This window comes from Mus musculus, chromosome 10, assembly GCF_000001635.26.
Source record: "Mus musculus strain C57BL/6J chromosome 10, GRCm38.p6 C57BL/6J".
In the NCBI taxonomy this organism is placed as follows: Eukaryota; Metazoa; Chordata; class Mammalia; order Rodentia; family Muridae; genus Mus; species Mus musculus.
In genome coordinates, this window is record NC_000076.6 from 23,169,232 (window position 1) to 23,190,699 (window position 21,468).

Sequence of the window (21,468 nt, forward strand, 5' to 3'; positions counted from 1 at the left end):
TGTGGCTTTCAACATAAATCTACAGATAGGTTAATATAGTCGGAACTAAGGTGATGTAACTTCTTAATTCAGTTTAGGAAACATGAGATGCTTAGGTGACATAAGGTAGCAGAGTCTTAAGGTAATGTTTCAATTTACCTAAAAAGCTTATAATTAAATTTTGTTTTAATGCTAAAAAAAAAAACTGGGAAAGGCCATTAGATTTTGGCTTTGCTTCTGGTTTTATTGTAATAAATTTATCAAAGGATCTAAATCTAATATTAAAACCAGTATTAAAATAAAGTAAGTACAGCCAAAGAGATGGCTGACCAATAAGAAGTGCAGAGGACCCGAGTTCAGCTCCCAGGACCCATATCCCGGGCTCACAAGTACCTGTAAATACCACTTTAGGGCCACACACAGAGAGATCTAAAACTAATCATGAAAATAAACCGTTTAAAAGTATTTTGTCCTCAATAAGAGAGACCAAACAGGAAACATTTGTGTCATAAGAACTGCTGAGGTATCAATAAAATTCATTAAAATTTCTCTATCAGTGTCTGAGAACCCAGTTCATCAGCAGTTATTACTATTAACGCTTAACTATTGGATCAAAGTATTTCTAGCATACCAATACTACAGGGTTGGTTTCTGTTGTCCAGTTTACACATTTGTAAATTCAGAGAACTTGTAGAGTAAGAAATATTTTCAAACAATGAATGTTTCCTTAAAAAAAAAAAACTATTCTCTAATTATTATGGAATTATCTATTGAAAGAAAACTATAGTGGTATTTATTGCCAATCGATTTATCTACTAACAAAGATGCCTGCCAGGAAGACTAGAATCTTCCTTTCATATTAAGGAGCTAAGACGTGGAGGAACCAGGAACTTGTTTGATGTGACACAGCCAGTCAGTGTATCTGAATGCGATGGTCCAGATCCATCGTGCTCCTGCTGTGCACATGCTTGCCCTTACAGACCACCTGAGCATAGGATGATGGAGCAGGAAAATGTGGTCCTGTACACTTAGAAAGATGCTCCTGGGTGAGATGACATGGGCTGAATGAAACACTCGGTGCAGGAGTTCGCCATTGTAACATTGCATCACACGTTGTAACCATTTTAGAATAAATATCAGTGAGCTGTGGATGAATTTTCCATTGTAATTGTCTTAAAAAACAACCAGCAAAATTAGAATATTTTGTAACACAAGATATTTGTAACACAAAAAAGCATATAAAATTTAAATTTCAGGGTCTATCAATACAGTTTTGTTGGAACTGGGCACTGTGCCTTTATTTACATACAGGCTAGAGCTACTTTTGCTTGTACACAGTAGAGATGAGCTGTTGGAGAAAACCAAATGACTGACTACCATCATGGGAGAGCATTTACCATCTGGCTCTTTACCAAAGGGAATCAAGAATAGCTACATTCTGGCAACACATTTTAAGCATGGAAATGGAAAATATCTACAATTCAAATTATGAAAATATAAATAATGAATATAATAATTTTTATTTGTCATGTATTTTAATTTAATCTGAAATAGAGCAATGTCCAGCCAAACTCTCTATTTTAATGCCTGGGTGTGATCTACGTTTTCATTTAAATCCTAAGATGGAAGGCTCTGTAGGCCTGTGTTGGTTTTGTTTTTACTTTCGATTGCATATTAGCATTTATTCTAGGAGAATGTTTACATGTACAGATGAATGCAGTCAATATCAATAGATTGGAAGCTTTTAGGAGACTTAATTTATAATTTTATTATTTATTCATTTATTCAGTTAGTTAAGAATGAGTTTTACTATGTGGACTGGATTTAATCTTGTGAGTTTTCTACTAAGCAGCTGGGATTACAGGCATGTTCTACTGTGTCATGCTAATAATCTTATAAGCACAGCTGTCACTACTAGTAATTTTTAAAATGGTGGACTATTGAATGCTAATTCTATTTTAGATTCTTTGGAATATTTCTCAAAGAATATAAGATAGTGAAACCTTGTAGTAGTATTAAGACTATAAACTATGGCCATAAGTAGGCCATTGAGTAATTGAGTTTCTGTGAACCCTTACTGGCTTAGCCTGTTCTCATTCACATGATTTTGTTGGGCTGAAAGAACAGCATAAGAAACTGATAATTAGCTATGAGTAAATATAATCCCCAGTGGTATAGCAGTATGAACGTATAAGAACCTCCCCCCCACCAATCTAAGCATATAAGATTAGAGTTATAAATGATAAGAAAACTGCAGCCAGATGTTAAACACGAACAGGTACAAGGCCTGTTTACTTGCCAGTTTTAGCTTATAAGTGTAGAACATAGAAAAGAGGGGCAAACATAGAGCAGACAGCAAACCAGATGTCAAATCCACACACCCAAACACATGCAGTGTACCATCGGCTCTCATACTTGTTGCAGAAGAGGGGGTGTTGCAACTCAGCAGCCAGTCTGCTGTGTTTAAAACAGTCATGTTGTCCCCTGAGAACAGGAACAGTATAAGAGTTCATCGTCTGAAGGCATGCTGAGTGTCCTTGGGCAATCATCAGTGCTGGCACCAGTTTCCGACCTTTCAGCAAGACTCTAACTGTGTGCCTTCTGCGCGTTAGTGCATCAGGACTGCTTTGGTGCTCGCAACTGTGCGTATGAGTCATGGACTCCCCACTCTTCTTTCAGACAACTTCAATTATCCAGTCTTATTATCTGTCCTCAGCTCTGACTTTAAAGGTAAATGCTCATGCTCTGGGGATGTTGACTAAATATCCCGAAACACTTGCAGTTCCAAATCCATCCACTCATTAGCTTGAAATTACAGATGCGTGTTTAGAGACAAGTTAACAAGGGAAGTGTTAATCTACAAAGGGTTCGGTGTAACACATTATTAAAGTGCAGGATAGGTTGCAATGCACACAACTTGACAAAACAATTCAGATTAATTGGGAAAGGGTATATCAGTCTCACAGATACAAGAAAATATGATGTGGCAAGTGCTGATATCTGACCATATGAATAGTTTGTTAAGTAAAATAGAGTTTTCATAAACTTGACTTTGGTACCTAGGCTGATGGTGAATAATTTAAAATACAATTTACGTATTGCTTGTTTGTATATGCCATGGTGTCTCTAAATGTACATATTTTTGCACACTTGGATCATATGTTCTGACAAACTGAATGCATTTCTTAAAAATAATAATGAAGAATATTTAAAACAATAACTTATTGTTGTCATAAGTTGTGGCATTGATTGTGACCTAATAAAATGAGAAAATGCAATTAATTCTCGTTGATATAAATGCTATGTGTCATAGTATTATTTTTTTGAAAAAATGCAGTAGATATAAATATTTTATTGCATTTTAAATCAATTGCAATAAACACCATCTTAATGAAAAATGTTGGGATAACACTTTTTATTTAAATTTGAAACTAAAACAAAAATATTGAATATGCAAATTAATGCACACACATATATGTGGTGATATCTTTTATCTATAATTTTTAAATTCTGTGGAATATTTATAGGGAAAGATATGAAAAGGTAACCTTTTGAAATCTTTTGAAATATTTCTCGGGACTAATATATTCTCTATGTATGCTCATAGCTATAGATAAGGGATTCAACTTTGAAGATAAGTAGAACACTTATAAACTAGCTGGATATTTCTTGTACGTAACTCTGATCACAGCATCAGTAATAGGATTGCTATTTACTAACAACCCCTAGCATGAAGCTTGAGGCAAGCCCTTAGAGGTGACTGTGGGCATCTTTGGGATGGCACTTACCTCCTGTCCCATTTGTTGTGACTGAAGTGCTGCTGAGACCAGATTTATCCAGCTTGGAGCTCCCAGGTGTATCACTGCCTCCAACCAAGGCATGGGGACTTGCTAGGTCTTGCATTTCCATAGACCTGTTAGAATAGGAGCAGCAGAGATCAAACTGACATTTCAGCAAACATTTTTTAATTTCTCCTTTCAGTCTTTGAGTGCTCATGTATGTCAAGGGCAGCACACTGAAAATAGGGGTAGAATCCACTGTGAGACAGCATGACTTGTTCTGCTGTGCAATCCTACGTGCGTGTTCATGTAATGATGCAAAGAAAAGGTCAGACTCTGATCATGACTGTCTACTTTGACATGGATGCTGCCATGAAATAAATCATTCCTGACAGCAACACAGGGGAACGGGAGAATGTTTAATTCCCGTGACTCGGCAGCTCCCGTCGCCAGTGAGGAAGTAACCCGTAGCCAGAAGTAAACACAACTCAAGTTGATCCAAGTGGCTTCAAAACAACCCTCAGACTGACAGCCAGACTTGCAAGTCTTCTAACAGAAAACAATGCTTTCTATCCAAAAAGAGGAGACTTTGACAGGTTTGCTTCTGAGAATAGGAAGGAGTTGATGTATCTAATAAACCTGAGATCCTGAAAGGATTGACTTTTTCTGACAAAATTAAAGGAAGAAAGAGGCAACTAACTCTGTGGACCTGATTGGAACCTTAGAACATTATTTCACAAAAGTCATTCTTTTTGTTGTTGTTCTTGTTGTTTTTTGAGACAGGATTTCTCTGTATAGCCCTGGCTGTCCTGGAACTCACTCTGTAGACCAGGCTGGCCTCGAACTCAGAAATCCGCCTTCCTCTGCCTCCCAAGTGCTGGGATTAAAGGCGTGTGCCATCACTGCCCGGCCAAAAGTCATTCTTTTGAAAGACTCCAAAATAAAATTAAAAAAAAAACTTAACGCATTATCATCACCAATGATTTATAGGACCTAATAATAACTATAGAAATAAGCTATTTTTAATTAGACATGGAACATTGCCAAAAGAACTATACTGGCCTACAAGATAAATACTAATAAGATGTTAAATGTAAATCTTATAGAATATGATATCCAACCATAATGAAGTCATTCAAAAATAAAATGATAATATGATATATAAAACCCCAATTTTTGCTAATGAAATGTTATACTTCTATTTAATCTTCTAATGTAAGTCAAAGAAAAATTCAAAAATAAATGAAAAATGGCCTATAGAGCAAAATACTAGTGACAATACATCGAGTCAGAGCTTGGTATATAGTATATATGGTGGTGGTTAGTGAGCAACAGGGAAAGGGGCCTGAAAATCTATGATGTACATTTTCATCTGAAAAACTAGAAACAGAAAAATTAGTAGACACCAGTAGAATGAAACATTAGAGAGAAGAAATAGAAAAATCTACAATCAATACAAATAGTTTTTAATTCCAAACAATCACTAGAGACGTTGGTGGTATCCAAAGGATGAAAAGTCATTAAACAATGTCAATGAATTCAGGTTGGATAAAAGAGGCCACACCTGACTCAGTAGAAATGTAGAAAATCTCCAAATCAGTTATCAAATGAAGAAAATCCCAGGGATGGGGCTGTAAAAAGGGTTGGACAGGACAATGCCTGCCCTGCAAACGTGAGGGACTGTCTTCAAACCCCCAGCACTTTTAGGCAAGAGCTGAGCACGGTGGAGAATGGCAAGCGCTCCCTGGATGCACTGGCCAGAGAGATTAGTGCGCTCAAGGCTCAGGAGTAGATCCTGTCTTAGAAATGAGATAAAGAGTCATTGCAAAAGCACCCAGAGTCATCCTAAGGCCTCCCCACATGTGCTCTCTCACATACACACCACCTGCACGGGCATGCACATGAACACACCTCCGTATAAACATGTAATACACCACATGGACACACGTCACAAAAATAAAGTATCTTTTTAAATTGAAGCAAATATGTGAGGGAAAGTAATATAGTGTAAATTCTGTCATCTGGGAGAAGGAAGGATTCTCCTGTCGATGGCGAGTCCACTATCCTGATCCAGAACCAGACAAAGGCAGTTTCAAGAAGAACAACATGGACCCACACCTATTACAGACAGCCAAGACACTAGGCTACTATCAAATGGAGAGCAGTGGGCAAAGGGAGCTGGTTTAGGACCAGTGTGGTTTATCCTGGAAATGCAAGGTGGGCTTAGCAGATGCTTTGATCCAGAGATCAATGGAATGCAAAATATTGACAAATACTATGACCGTGGTTGCAAAGATGTACTGGATAATATCCACCATCCATTCACGGTGTACATTCTTGGTAAGCTAAGCCAGTGAGTTCTCCTTCATCTATGAAAACATTCATGAAAACCTCTGCAGCTTGCACCACAGTAAATGAGGAAATGCCAAAGAATTTCAGAGCAAGGACTGAGATGTGTGCTTTCCCCTTGGGTGCAGCGTTCTTCCAGCAGTGTTAAACAGGCAGGAGAAATAAAATATCAACAAGGAGTAAAGACAGAAAGAAAATGGTCTCTAGAAACTTAAGGGGGACTCCTCTTTAATTCATACCAATCTCAATTAAGATTTTTTTGTTTTTGTAAAAATTTTGTAAAATCCACTGGGTGATTTTTTTTTCCAAAGATAAACATGCAAAGACTTTCTCAGTAGTCAATAAAACCAAAAAAGTGTTTCTGTCCTCAATAAGCCCATAGTTTAGACACTGAACTATCAAGATGGCGATGTGCCAAGGGAGCTGGAAGTTGGGCTGTTCACTGTACAACTATGGTTCAACTCAGCCCAAGAAGATTCTGAGTGATCAGATACCTGGACTTAACTGCCATGTAACAGAAAGGGCTTGTGTTTGGGGAAAAACTGACAAAGGAAAACAAACACTGTCCTTTAGAGTTCATTGAGTTTTCTTATATAATATTCAAGAAACTGTAAATATTCTGAGGAATCAGGGAAACCTGACTCCTGTTGAAGAGAACGCACATTAGTGAGAAGCAGGCCTATGTATGACCTTGGCTTTAGAATCAGCAGGAAAGACCTGGCTGGGCCTTGTCTTAGGGTTTTATTGTTGCGATGAAACACCATGACCAAAAAGCAAGTTGAGCAGGAAAGTGTTTATTTGGCTTACATTTCCAGATCACAATCCATCATAAGAGGAAGTCAAGACAGGAACTCAAACAGGGTAGGGGCCTTGAGACAGGAGCTGATGTAGAGACCACTGAGGGTGCTGCTTACTGGCTTGCTCACCATGGCTTGCTCAGCCTGCTGTCTTACAGAACCCAGGGCCATCAGCCCAGGGATGGCCCCACCCACAATGGGATGGGCCCTCCCCCACTGATCACTACCTAAGAAAATGTCCTATGGCTGGATCTCATGGAGGCATTTCCTCTACTGAGGCTCTTTGCATGGTGATGACTCTAGTTTGTGTCAGGATGACACACAAAACCCAACCAGTACAATGTTGATCTTCTGTGCAACTCTACTGGCAGAAAACAAGTAGAAATTAATTCCTGGACTCTCCCTTAATTAGAGATAAAAATCTAAATAGAGGTGTACACTGTCCAGGCAAACACTGGTGTTTATGTGGTCAATGATCTGAGGAACATTAAAGGGTTGAAATGGAGTGGGGGATCCTTGCACTGACAGCCTGAGGATCTCTGCTTCAGACTTCTCTGAACTTCTACCTTAACTGGCTCTCAGCACAAGCAAAGACTTTTGGACACAAGAGGGCAGAGTCTCTGCCTTGGACTTTAAGGTTTAGAATATTAGCAGCCCACTGATGGGACAGACTGTAGTGTAAGCTTAAAGAGTCAGGAAAAATATCTCTGAAATTGCTAGCTAGATTTTGATTGGTTCAAATAAAGGACCCCGAGGGAGGCTTCTAGTTAGTGGTATTACTGAAGTCCCAAAGTAGTGTGGGGGCTCTGAGCCAATTTGGATCATGTACAAGATGTGTAAGCCAGGGAAACCAGTCAGGAATGAAAAAACATAGCATACACCACAAAAAAAAAAAAAAAAAAAAAAAAAAAAAAAAAAAAAAAAAAAAAAAAAAAAGCAAAGAAGCGAAACGTGTTGCTTCTGCAAACCAACCAAAGCTTAGCCTATGAAGCGAATAGAGCCCTGGTGTGTTGCAGTCCGGACCACAGGAAATGAGAAGGCAGCTATCTGGAGTTTTACAGTGCAGCTCCCAGGGCGTATTTATTTTACTGGATTTAAACCTCCTCCAATTAAAGGAGTCTTTAGCGAACAGAACTATGTCATCATTCCCGTGACTGCTGAAGTATCTTCCTGTAGTCTCTTGTGTCTGCTTTGGAATGCCTGCAATTGTCTAACTTCAGGGACTTTGAAAGTTCAATGTAATAGAATTGTTTTCAAAAATTGCAGATGTCAATATAAACACGGACTTGCCTCCTCTAACACTGCTCATGCACATTGCATGTCAAGGCATCCCTCCCTCCCTCCTAGGCTGTCTCTTTCAACTCCCTTTTCAGGAGCCTTGAATCATCAGGCTTTCAAACATTAGGATCTGTCTGGGCAATTTAAATAAGGGAACTTAATCTTAGCCTGACGTGGTCATTGAGAAGAAGAAATGAGAGAATCCCAAGACGTAGGAACCAGCTTCTTGATTCTTTTTTAGAGTTTTTGTTTATAGCCCAGGTGGAATTTGATTTGAATAGTCCGAAGGGTCCTCCTCAAACCCAAGGGAGGGTAAACCTTAAATTTGTGTACTGCAGAATCTATTCCAACTCAGACACTATGATTCACCCTTTGTAGATCCTGGTAATGACTCATGGCCCTGTTTATTTATAGAGTCCCTCCATCAGCTGTTCAGGACCCAAGAAATGCAAGTCTCCTAGACTTTACAACCCTGTCACATGAGCTTTCTTTCTCTGTATGAAACAGACATCACAGAATAAGTTTCTAGGTTCCCAATTCACAGTGCCTACCGAGAGAAACTGCAGTATGACCTCTAGATGGATGCATATGAACATATGGGGTTAGTATTGGCTTTGCTGATAATGTTGCTTAGTATAAGACATAATAATAAATTCTCCCTAGCTGAGAAATAGAAGTGACATAGAGGATTCTTTTCATCTGACTGGAGTGGAAGGCTCCAGAAGAGCAGAAACCTGTCTCTGTTGTGCGCTCTGCCCCATCCCACAACTATTATGATGACATGAAGTATCTAGCCATGATAACATGTGCATAGTAACATAGCAATAGAAAAGAACGATTAGATCGGTTGACCTGAGATACTTGAGGTCAGATTTAGTGTAGTTTAGTGACCTGTTTGGCTAATTCTGTTCTAAGCACAGTCCTAGGAACAGAAGGAACTTTTTGGCTTCTAATACAAAGATGGGGTTAGTTCTATGATGTAAATGTGTGTTGAATTTTCATGTATATGTGTGTGTTTTTGAATGCATAATTCATATACATGCATGCATACATACATTTGTATACACACATACATAAAAAACTTGAGATTTCTCCAAAATGTGTATGGATGTGTGTGTTAGAAAAAGAGATGGGGGTAGAGAGGGGAAGAGAGAAAAAGGGAGGAATGGAAGAAGAGATGGAGATAACATGCTTCTACATGCTAATAAAGCAACTTGGTCAGCTCATGTCAGGACTGGCTCTCATAACCTGACACAGCCCACACCTAGGAAAACATCAGTAACAGAAGCAGGTCACACCTTAAGCCAACACATTTCTGAATAGGGTCTGGATGTTCTTGCCACAGTTATGGCCCTGAGACAGGACCTCTGCTCCAAGACATGACACATCTCCGTCACTTAGTGCCTGTGTTCTGGTGGACAGGCTGCCCCAGGGGAGGCCTTCACAAGCTCATTTCTCCGAACATGGTGAGAACTGAGTGATCTGTGCTAATGAGGAGCCACAGGAGGAAGCCCTCATGATCTTTACTGAGAAATAGGCTTCTGTGCACACTGTGGAGAGCTACACTAGTTTCCAGCACATTGACAATGATCCCCAAGGCCAATATGAATGCTCACAGTGTGGGGCTCATTTACAGAGAAATCTCAGTCCCTGGAGCCAAAACAGATACAGATAAATGCAGGAAAGGAAAGTGATACCTTTTAGGGCTCACAACTAAACATCTTTCTCACACTTGAAACCTGGAAATCTCTCTCTCTCTCTCTCTCTCTCTCTCTCTCTCTCTCTCTCTCTCTCTCTCTCTCTCTCTCTTTCTCTCTCTCTCTCTCTCCCCTTCCTCTCTCTTACCTTTGACTCCAACAAATTATTCAGATAAAACGTGAGTCCTCCAATTCCACCTCTAAGAACCATGAGCAAATACTTTAAACCAATGGGAGCGTGTCTAAATCTGGGTTTTCAAAAGAGTCCCTTCATTGGAAAACAAAGAAAAGAACAAAACTCCCCCCCAGATCCTTCAAGCATTATTCATATGGAGCAGGAGTCAAATTTCTATAAGATCGGTTACAAACCGTGGTTAATGAAGCAGGAAATTATTTTCCACTAGCAAGTTGTGGGGTGAAGCGAGAAGGCCACAATCAAAACATTCAATGCCATCAATTATACTGAGGAATACATCAACTCTTTCTCTACTGAGACTCTCAGCCAGGAGTCCAGACGTTATGTGGGATAAACATTTTTTTGTATTAGAGTGTTTTAACAAAGAAGAACAAAGCATCAGTGTAGTGAACAAAATGAAGATAGTTACCTATTAAACTAATTTAATTTCTGATTATGATGGCACAAGCTATGGTCTTCCACAAAAAATATCATACTTCATTTCACGCTGAGTGTTGGGTTAAAATTAAGCACTGTTAACTCTAAACTGAGCATTAAACATCACCTCTGTCATTTACCAATCATGGGATCTTAGGATCAAATCTGAAGTTGATAAGTAGATCAAATATATTTAACGTGGGGATTAAACATGCACCGGAAATAAATAAGCGTCCCCTCAGTGGCACATTTAGTTTAGTGGAGTATCTATTTAATAAGTGAAAATCACTTCTTCAGTGTTGACAGCACACACCTGCTCTGTCTGAAAACATGCTAAGGAAAACCATACTCTTAACAAGAAGCCCAGTTCATCTCCGGGAAACTCACAGCATCAGAAAAACTTGTATCCGTAGTTTTCTCTGAACTTCCATTCTAGAAGAAAACGGCCTCTTTGACAGAAGTAAAACTAAATCTTCCGTCCCGAAATAGCCTTTTTAAAATCAGGAAGTCAGACTCACATGTCATTCCCCTGTCCCCTTGGGCACCTCCCCTTCTCTCAGTGTTCTCAGGCCATTGCAAGCTTCTTCAGCTATCGGGGTAATCTGTAGGTGGATAGTTTATATAGATGCACAGTTAAAATCCCCAGAATGGCAAAGTCTTGGCGCTTTTTCCTCCAGCCTGTCATTTGGAGTTTGCCTGAGTAGTTCTTTTACTGGACAGTCTCAGCTTTGGCTGGAACTGGGCCATGGAAACTCCCACACCTGTGTCCATGTGGATGCTGCAGAACTCTCTTTCTAAGACATCGCTACCTGTGTGTTTGACATTTGGCACCTAAATGGATAGCTTTAATGCCTTCCTCCAAAAGCCATGGCGTGGGATTGAACCATCTATCCTGCTACCCCATTGTCCTCTTCTTTATTGCTACACCCCATGACCTTATTCACTGTGTCATCCATCTTGCAGTATAAAGGAGATGAGTGAGCCAGCTTCAGGACAAGTCTTGAAGGCAGCAAGTCTGCCACCAGATTTGTTTCTTTCGAGAGAAGGCACTGAAGTAACTTAAGTTCTGGCCCTCAGTCCATATTGTAATGTTGTAGCTTTTTCTCTTTAAAAGGTCTGTAGTGTGCATGTATACACACACACACACACACACACACACACACACACACACACACACACACACACACACACAGAGAGAGAGAGAGAGAGAGAGAGAGAGAGAGAGAGTTAAACTATATTAGAATGCTTGCCTTCACTCTCCTTTTCTGGCACTGCCAGCATTTGGCATGCTTTCTCCTTAGGGGACTTAGGCTGCAGTGTCCTGATCATTGTCCTCTATTAATTTAAACTTAACCAATAAAACAGAAATTCATAAGAAATCCAGTGGTAGACAATGTATTGTGTCATACTGTGTCACTGACAATGTAAGAAGAGGAAATTTTCACAAGGACCCACTTGTTCCTAGATGAATAGCTACAGGAACTCAATGCCTGAAGAGAGAAAGAACAGATTTTCTCCAGGAACAAGCTCTCTCAAGGTTATCCAAGCCCAGGTGGTCAGTTCTAAACACACGTATATGCTAGCAACCCTATATGGATTCAATAAGTCACATACATAACACACACACACACACACACAAATACAGGCCAATAATAATTACAAAGAGGTCTTGATGTTCAGAGTCGGAGGGTAAAATGAAAAGGTGGAGTGATGTGAATACAATGGTTGAACATAAAATTCTCAAAACCCTAACATTTTAAATAAAAAAGAAACAATAATGAAGTTTTCTTAAGTAAAGCTGATGATAAAGGATGCACAAGGAAGGCATCCCATTGATACAAACTGGGAGACGAGAATGTGAGTTTAAGTTCATGACCACTACCTTGAAAAAGTTAATGGGTGTGTGCATAGAAATAACTTCTCAGGTTTACAAGGCTTACTGAATAACACAGAGCCTCTCCCTTACACAGGCATTCTCTTCTCCTGCCCTCACTTCGCCAAGACATTTTGTATCTTTATGAGGTTACTCAACCCATTCACGTTGAGAATTAGGGAGTTAGCAGCTGCCACAGGGAGTCGGAATGTGAAATGTGATGAGAAGGCCCTGTGATAAGTGTTTGACCTTAGCACACAAAAATAAATCCTCTTAGCAGAAGATGGAAACACAGCAACATCCGACCCAGAGAGTTGTGTTTTCTTTAATGTAATTGCAGGTGCCTTCCATTCTGCTAAAAGCAGTGGTGGAGTTTGCATACATCTTCACAGAACACCAGTGCCAGATGATGTCAGGAAAAGTCCCCACCCTCATTGCCCCTTCCTTAGGACACTGTAACAGGATAGTCTCCATGGGAAAAAAAAAAAGTCAACAAGCCATCTCAGCAATAGGACCCCGTGGCCCATTTCTCATCTGGCGTAATAGTTCGCAGAGCAGATCCAACACAATGCAGCGCCCTTGAAATCAGCAGTAGCTCAGCACTGTGGTCAGTGCCAAAGAGCAAGATGAGAAATGGGGTTAGTATAAATATTCAATTGGGGAGTTATGGCCAATCTCCTTGCGTTGTGTGTTTGGTGCAACTCAACACTGCCCCACCTGCCTCCCTCCTGGCTCCCTCATGTCTACCAGGGGCTGGCAGCTGGAAGGCAGGCTGAGCCTGGAGACCTTTTAATTTGCTGTATGATCACACAGGCAGGCAGAAGGGGAGATAATGCATATGCTGGGATTCCATTACAGAGCTGTATTTTTGTAGGTGGGAGGTACCACGGCCTGAAGAGAACTCAATGCTTCCATTTGCTAAGATCAGTTAGGGAATGATTGGACATTTGCAAACACTGGATGTGGAATGAACAATGCTATGATCCTTCTTCAAGATGGAGGGCTTGACAAAGAAAATAATAATAATAAGGAAACTAAATGACTAAGTTCATTTATATGTAACCTTGTAGCCCAGGCTGAGGAGTTGGGACTTGAACTCTCAGAGTCTCTGAGGACAACCTGCAACTTTCTGATTTCCTACCTTCCAATTAATAATTTCCAATTCTTTTCCAGAACATGATGACATTGTAACTTCTTCATGGATAATACAAATGGCAGCTTCTAAAACCTGAAATAGGCGTGTAAAACATAGCGTGAGAGAAACCTTGTGTCGAGGTCTCAGGTGTCTCTGCACCCAAATAACTTTTTAATAGTGTAGACATTCAGTTGAGTCTTAGGCTCTGAGAAGAACAGGGGGTGTTTTATGCTTAAATCATCTCAGAGCTTCTGAAAGCTTGACATCAAGGCACGTAATCATGTGAGTCCTGACAATAGCAGGCTACCTTGCCAGTCACTTTAGGGACATGGAGTGCAACAATCTGCAGAAACTTGCCAGCGGTGTTGTATCCAACTACCAAGTGGAGTTATCCAACTAAGATGAGAAATGGTCAGGCAATGTGCACAAAAAGTATTTCTACCCAAAGAGCGGGGCTACTTATGAACCCAAATTATCTATTTATTATTCCAAACCCTCTTCAATTTATAATGGGTTGATATTCTAGTACATTCATTGGACATTTTTTTAAAAAAGAGACTTAGGGTCAAAAGCGCACTGAATACATATAATTCATGACCATCCTAGCCCGAATTAGCTTACTTTAAGTAAGCTAAGAGTAGTTCTAGAGCCTGTGGGGAGTCATAGTCAGGAGACACCAACCTTATGCCAACTGCCGCACATCTCCTGTACTTCATGGATTGTTATGTGGAGATTGAAGCTGCATGCACATGCTTTGACACCATTGGGCAGTCAAGGAGACATTTCCAGTTAGACCATTATAAATCGGGACCATCTATTTTTCAATTGTATGGCATTTCTTCTGAGCTTTCCATCTTCCTTGTCTTGTCTCCATGCTTAGCCAGCTTTCGATTAAACAGGATGTTTGTTTAACAGCAAGGCTTTAACTTTATCTTCCAGGGTCACCCTTACATTAGAGGAGCCCAGTTTCCTGTGGTAATTCTGGCACTGACTGATTCATCTAAGCCAGGCCTTTTTTCCTTCCTTAGAATTAAGTCTTTCTGTCTCTCGTACAACCATCCCCAGATTCCTAGCCCCTGGCTCACAGCACCACACCTGATGCTTATTTTTAACCTCATTTTCCAAGTAATTCCCCACTTCCCAGAGTTCCAAGGGTCCTCTAGGCCCATGATATACTTGCTCTTACCCAAACCTTCCCAATACATCTCCAGAATAAACCAGATACACTTTTTTACTTTTTCCTGAAACATGGTTTCCCTAGCTAACCTCTATTATGCTTAGATCTCATTTGTTCCGACATTTCTTTCTCTGCCATCTTTATTTAAAACAGCAATCTACCACAGTATAGCTGCCAACCATCTCCTTACACCATTTTATTCCTCTTTATGGCAACTATCTCCCTGACATACTTTATATTTGTCAATTCTCTCTTTGCTCCCTCTCCTCCTCCCTCCTTCCCTCTCGCCTGGAATGTACACTCCATGGGGACAAGGCGATTTTCTTTATTGATGTATCTCGAAAAGCTTGAGTTGGGCTTGGTGCTAAATGAACATATGCTGGATGAACAAACAATAATTCCAGAAACATCATTATAACGACTTAGCTAGAACTATTTCATCCTATCAGACTGCCTCATAATTACTAGGTTTTAAAGATGACTTATTTTTATTTTATGAACACAAATGTTTTGCCTGGATGGCATGTATGTGCACCTGTATGCAGTACCCAAGGAGGAGAGAACAGGGAGATGTGTCCCCTCAATCTGGAGTTACACAAGGTTGTATGCTTATTGAGTGTGATAGAAACCTCGTCTGGGTTCTTTGCAAAAGCCCCAACAAGTGTTCTTAGCTACTAAGACATTTCTCCAGTCCCAATATTAAAACGTTTCTGTAGGTGCTGGAGAGATGACTCAGTGTTTAAGAGTACTTGGTGTTCTTGTAGAGGATCTGCCTTCTAACCTCAGCAACCACATTGGGTGGTTCCCAACTCCCTATAACTCTAGCTCCAAAGGATCCAGTCCCTCTCTTCATCTGACTTCTATAGGTACCTGCATGCATGTCCATGTACACATGAGCGCATGTGCAGGTGCACTCGTATATACACACACACACACACACACACACACACACACACACACACACACACACACTACTGACTTTCTGAAATAAAAACTAGCCCCCTGCCCTTTCTTCCCTCCAACTGTTAGGGGATGTGGAGCTTGGGAAGGTGACAGATTTCAATGCAACTACCTACTAGTATAGTCTTCATCACAACCCAATTAAAAATTCTGCAATAGAATCCATAAAGGGGTTCCAGCGTTGTTGCTTCCTAACTACTGATCTGATGTGAGATGTTGTTTGGGTTTCTCCTGTTCCCTTAATTCTGTCTCTGACTTCACTTTGTCATCTGCAGGTTTCAGTGGCTTCTCAGACTGCACCCTCCCATGTTTACCTAATCCTTAGGGGCGAGCTTCATTGACTTGTTACACACTCATCCAGTTCCCATTCCTTCAAGATTACCTGAAGAATCTCTCACTACCGATGGCCAATGCGTCTATGAAATTAATCCAGGATCAGCTCTAGAAAACGCAAACCTAACTCTTCTTCCAACTCAGTGGTTGTTTCAGGAATCCTCATCAGGTGACTCAGCCCTTGTCAATGGAGGCTAAGGGGTACGCTCGAGAGAGGTGGGGTCATCTTCTTTCTTAGGCAAGACCTTTCTGTCTCCAACTGTCTCTTGTCTAGATGGGGATAAGGAACTCATGGCCTCCATTTCTACTTCCAGTCAGTCCTCATTCTTATGAGGGGAGTAAGAGATTCAAGGCTGATGGTAACTGGGGAGGGTGGGGCCGAAGGAGACAAAGGAGACTGTTTCTGTGATGAGATCACCATGTTCCTGGGTCACCTCTGGAATTCTGGATATGTGAGCAACATGTAACAATCATTCACTGTTCAAAGATGGGGGAGTCAGCGTCTCCATTACTTGCACTTGAAAACATTTAAAAGGATACCGCTGTTCTTCCTTAGTTTCTTGACGTCAGGTTTGGCCATTGATTTCCAGGCTTCTTTGGGGACATTCCAGTTACCTTGATCTTTTAATGTCCTTACCTTGCAGACTAAGTCATTCATTTCATCTCATTCAAAGCAAGCACCCCTTTGGGGAAATTATCCATGTACTTATGTTTTCATATTTGTTTATGTATTGCTTTTGTTATTTGTTTTCTAACCAATTCCAAGTATTTTATCGGTCCTCTTTTCTGAACACTAATCCAAACCTTCCATTCCTCCAGTTTTATACTGGTCACTTTCTGGGATTTTTCTGATCCATCCACTTACAGCTAAACTTATTATCAGCTTCCTCTGTGTGTGTGTGTGTGTGTGTTTGTCTCTGTCTCTCTCACATACACTCATTTATATTTAAATGCCTTACTAGATTGAACACGCAAATTCAATTTTCCTCAGCTTGTCTATACCATTACTGATTTCGCCTAAATAAATTCTAAAGTATCCATTCCTTTTGTCCTAATCACAGTCTATATAAATTCTTACTAATTATTTATATAAACCATTTTAGGATGTGACATAATCACACATAGTTTTAGCTAGACACTTTTCCCTAAGTGCACATCTCTAATGGATGCTGTCATTGCATCCTGGCTCTGCTCACACTTTGTTCTCTTGTCTTCTCTGTACCTCATCCCTATACAGAATCATGGGATTTTCTTTCCTCAAACTCAGCCACAAACTATGTCACCTCTTCCTTAAATTATTCCCCTGCACAGTGTTCAACAGAGAGCCACTCTATTGTTCCAAATCAAATATCTAACGAGCAGTTTCTACATTTCTATCGAAGACTTAGCAGAGCACTGGGGGAGGTTTGATCAACAGGTGCAAAGCTAAGAGATATAAAAAAGTGACATGCATTTCAAAATGTTACTTTATGTGAATGGATATGTTGCTTGCATGTATATTTGTGCAGAGAGTATGTCACATTCCGTAGAACTAGTTACAAATGGCTATGAGCTCCTGGGAATTAAATCTGGGTCTTCTGGAAGAGACCACCTGAACCACCTGTCTATAATACTCATAGTAGAGCTATCGAGATACTTTTAAACTACATTAATAAATAAAAGTTCTGTAAAATGTGTTTGTTTAATTGCCACTGTTGGGTACAGAAGGTGTTCTTAAAGTCAGAGTTAATGAATTAATTCAGGTTTGTTGAGACAATGTCTCATTCTGAATGCCTGGCTTGCCTTGAATTCAACACAAGCCTCCTGGTTCAGCTTCAGGGGTGCCAACATTACAGAAATGAGAAACTATGCTTGATCTAAACTCAGAAATGTTGCATTTAAAATAAAAGGATATATTAGTTGCTTGATCTCATGATTCTACTCGAAAACATATGTCAAAACTCAGATATTTTCTCATATCCTTTTATGCTACAACATTTTCCTCTGAAGAAATATAGATTGCTTGTTTTTCTACCGTGTTGTAGATAATTTCATCCCTTTATTAATTTATTTATCAAATACCTGAGTATGTAGGCCCTTGGACTTTTTTTGTCAGTAAGACTGACAAATATGTATGCTTTATGAGGCTTGTGTTTTAGTGTGGGGTATGGGGAGAAAATTGGGTTTACTTCCATCACAATTGCTACTGGCATTGGATATTTTTTACCATGTGTTACCTTATTATTCATATATATGAATGCTGGTGGTGCACTTCAAACCTGAGTGCTATTGAGGAAGCCATACCCAAACACCCCTGGGAGATGTGGCTCTGGTGTTTATAAAACTTTAGCGAGGCATAATTAATAGCAGAATTCAGTCAGATGGGGGAAAGAGGACCAGGTACTCAGACGAGTGAAATCTAACAATTGACCTCATGGAAGTCCAGATAGAAGAGTGCAGAGTAGAGGGGACTTAGCAGAGCATTGGGGGAGGGTTAACAAACAGGTGCAATGCTGTTGCTTGATGAGAGAAATAAGTTGTGGAGTCCCCGGGCCCAGCAGGGTAAATATCACTAACAATGACACATTACATAGCTACAGATTTTAAAAGGCAGGTGATAGAATATGATAGGGGAGAGATGTAATGAATGTGAGACTCTATAAGAGGCTAATCTTGATAATCTGTGTTAGTGCTGTTTTGAAAACGCAGACAACATTGACATAAGATGTAGGAACGTGGTGCAACGGTTCAAGCAGGAAGCTAAGTGGTTTTTAACTAGTGTGATGACAGAATTAAAAATAAGTGGAAGGCATTAGCCATAATTTGACTAGAGGACTGTGACCCAGTCTTTAAACCACCTATAACTCATTTCTATACACTGAGCACCATGCTTTGAAATATGCGAACATAAAGCTTATTATGCACCTATTAAGGAATGATAACCTTGTTGTCACTGGATTCAAGGGAAAAAACCCTGGCCTCTATGCTTTCTGTGGCCACAGACATCAAAGAAGGTGCTTAGAAGAGTGTTAAGCCAGGGCAGTGAGCAGCCACTCTAGCAGAGAGGAGAAGCAGCTGATTCGAGTGAGTCAACATAGGTGCACCAGCAATGTGGAGTTCAAACAGTTCTAAGCTTTTTCCTGGTCACAGAGATTTTTAGGAGATGAAAAGATAAATGCCTTCAAAGACAAAGAGGTGTATAAAGGATATTGTGTGTGTGTGTGTGGTTCCAGTAAGCCTAAGTACTTCTGCATCACAGAATTTGGGCCCATCTTCTGTTTAGTAACAAGATCAATGAGTTCAGCTTGGTATGAGTTGAGAGGCATAGGCATGCGCCATCTTGGACTCTTCACTGCTTGTGTTAAATACACCTAGTAAGACTCATGCTAAACAATTTTAAGTGCAGCAAATGAGAGCTGAATGCAGCCAAGCATGGTGCTTGAAACAGAATACTGGGACATATGCTGAGCACTTAGGGTGAACATAGGCAAATTGGAGTTAAGAAATGAGACAAGAGCTTGCTGAGGCATTGCAGAAGATAAGGCTAAAGTCTAGAAGAAAGCAGAGACATAGGACTGGGGGCTATGTAGTACACTGCATGACCAACTTGAGAACTCATTAGACACAAGCAAGGAAATTTCAGAAATAATCCACATTGAATTAAAGGAAAGAATTAAAGGGAGAGAAAAGGAGAGAACTTTTTCAGTGAAGAAGAGTGATTTGGGCTGGAGGTGTTCTTCAAAGGGAAATTCAATAAGCTGTGGAGGGCCTTAGGGAAAAGAGTGTGAATAATTTCAGTTCTCTTCAGATGCTGTCCTGGGCACTGAGTGACATTGGGAATTAATTTTTCTTTAATGCTTTGCTTAGAAAAATATACAGGTATGTACATTGTCCCCTAAGAGACATAACAAGCCCAATAAGCTGGAGATAGCATAAATGTTTATCAACCGGTGAATGGATAGACACATTGTGGTACTGTTCGCTGATAGAGCAATGACCATGGGAGAGTGATCCTGGGTACACATCTATAACACAGAGGAGTCTGAGGAATCATGAAAAGAAATGTGTGGTTAGGGAAACATGAATAAGCTCCTGATAGGAAGCAGTAAATTTTTGAAGCTGATGAGTAAGTTGATTGCTTTGATGTGTGATGCCTTAGGTACTTCAAACACCGAACCTTCATAAAGTTGTGTTAAGCATTAAACTTATCTTCATGTAATGAGCTGTGTATTAATTTTAATAATCTCCTTTAGTATATTTATGTTCTCGGTGGTACTATAAAACTATATCATGTATGCACCAAAAATTATTTTGGAAACTAAACATTATGAATATAAAAATATCAATTAAAATACCCACTTTATGATTGTCTGACATTATTCTAACATCGGTTGTTTGCAACTTTGAAAAAGGATGAGACATTGGATCGAATCCATCAATCTGTCAAACCATTCAAACCTGGCTGGAGGTCAGTGTGAGCTGGAGAGTGGTGAAGTGGGTAATTTTCATACTTCTGCTGAGAATAGAAAACACTGCAGCCAGTTTGATGGCAGGGATGTGGTAGCCAGGAAAGTTGAAAATATGTTTTTATTACTAATGATTACAATACCACTTTTCAAGTTTCCATTAGTACATTTTAAAGTATTGACACCCGTTTATGCCTTTGGCACAAATGCGGAAGATTCAGCCCCTTCCAGCTCTCCGCTTAGCTCCAATCCTTACTCTTGCGTCTCACGTGACCACTCAGGAAGCCCTGGTATCCTAGCATTTCCGTTTACCTTCCTTATTCTTTCCCCTCCCGCCTACTCTCATTGCAGGCGAAGATCTGGATTTCTGCTGACCAGATTGCCTCTGGGATTTCGAACAGTCCGGCGGTAGGATGAAGAGATGGCAAACTTGCTGCTGAGCCACCCTGCCATAAATTCCACTCCAGCAGCATAATCATTGGAGAAGAATGGGCCAATTTGCCAAGGGCCAGGCAAGTCAGATAGGGAATGGGGGAAGTCCAGGGGTTTATGGAGATAGGGAATAGAAGTCCAGGGGAACAGAATGCTCGCTCATCTTAGTTAGAGGAATATTTTTAAAGTGTATAATTTTTAGTTAACACTGCCTCATCGGAATGTTTGAAATATTAGTTCACAAAATGCTTTTTTATTAAACACACATGTTCTGATACTTAAAATGCTTACTAAAACTTGTGTTTCACAATAAATGCTAAATAGATTCCAGGCACCAAATCCTCAGATTTCTCCTTTCTGTTTAAACCACAGAACATTAGTGTATTAACATTGTTTATTTGTAAAAGCAAAGACTTACAAAAATTACATATTCACCTAGAAAGGGAATCTTAAGAAAAGGGGATGTTTTATGGTGGCTATAGAAAATAGGTAGGTTTACACGATTAGTATAAGTTAAAGCATAAATTGTAACATTAGATAAAAAGACAAGATAGAATTATGTTTACCATTTTATAGATCTGTAGATTTTAAAACCATGAGAAACTGTATTTGATAAGGATA

General features: G+C 39.9%; 1 protein-coding gene across 17 annotated transcripts in view; it reads right to left on the reverse strand.

The window, feature by feature from the left end:
- Positions 1-21,468, reverse strand: part of Eya4 (EYA transcriptional coactivator and phosphatase 4) — a 247,877-nt gene that overhangs the window by 66,270 nt on the left and 160,139 nt on the right. For 9 of the 17 annotated variants that reach the window (XR_001779457.2, XM_006512524.4, XM_030244877.1 and 6 more), the window contains one exon: positions 3,768-3,892. Coding sequence is in view for 16 of the 17 variants with exons in the window: in XM_006512524.4 (XP_006512587.1) it covers positions 3,768-3,892 (125 nt within the window). In the remaining variant the exon portion in view is untranslated. Of the gene's footprint in view, positions 1-2,394; positions 2,464-3,767; positions 3,893-10,879; positions 10,959-13,506; positions 13,594-14,181; positions 14,471-16,019; positions 16,556-21,468 lie in introns of those variants that run through there. The other 8 variants (XM_011243112.3, XM_030244878.1, XM_006512527.4 and 5 more) reach the window with 8 other exon arrangements.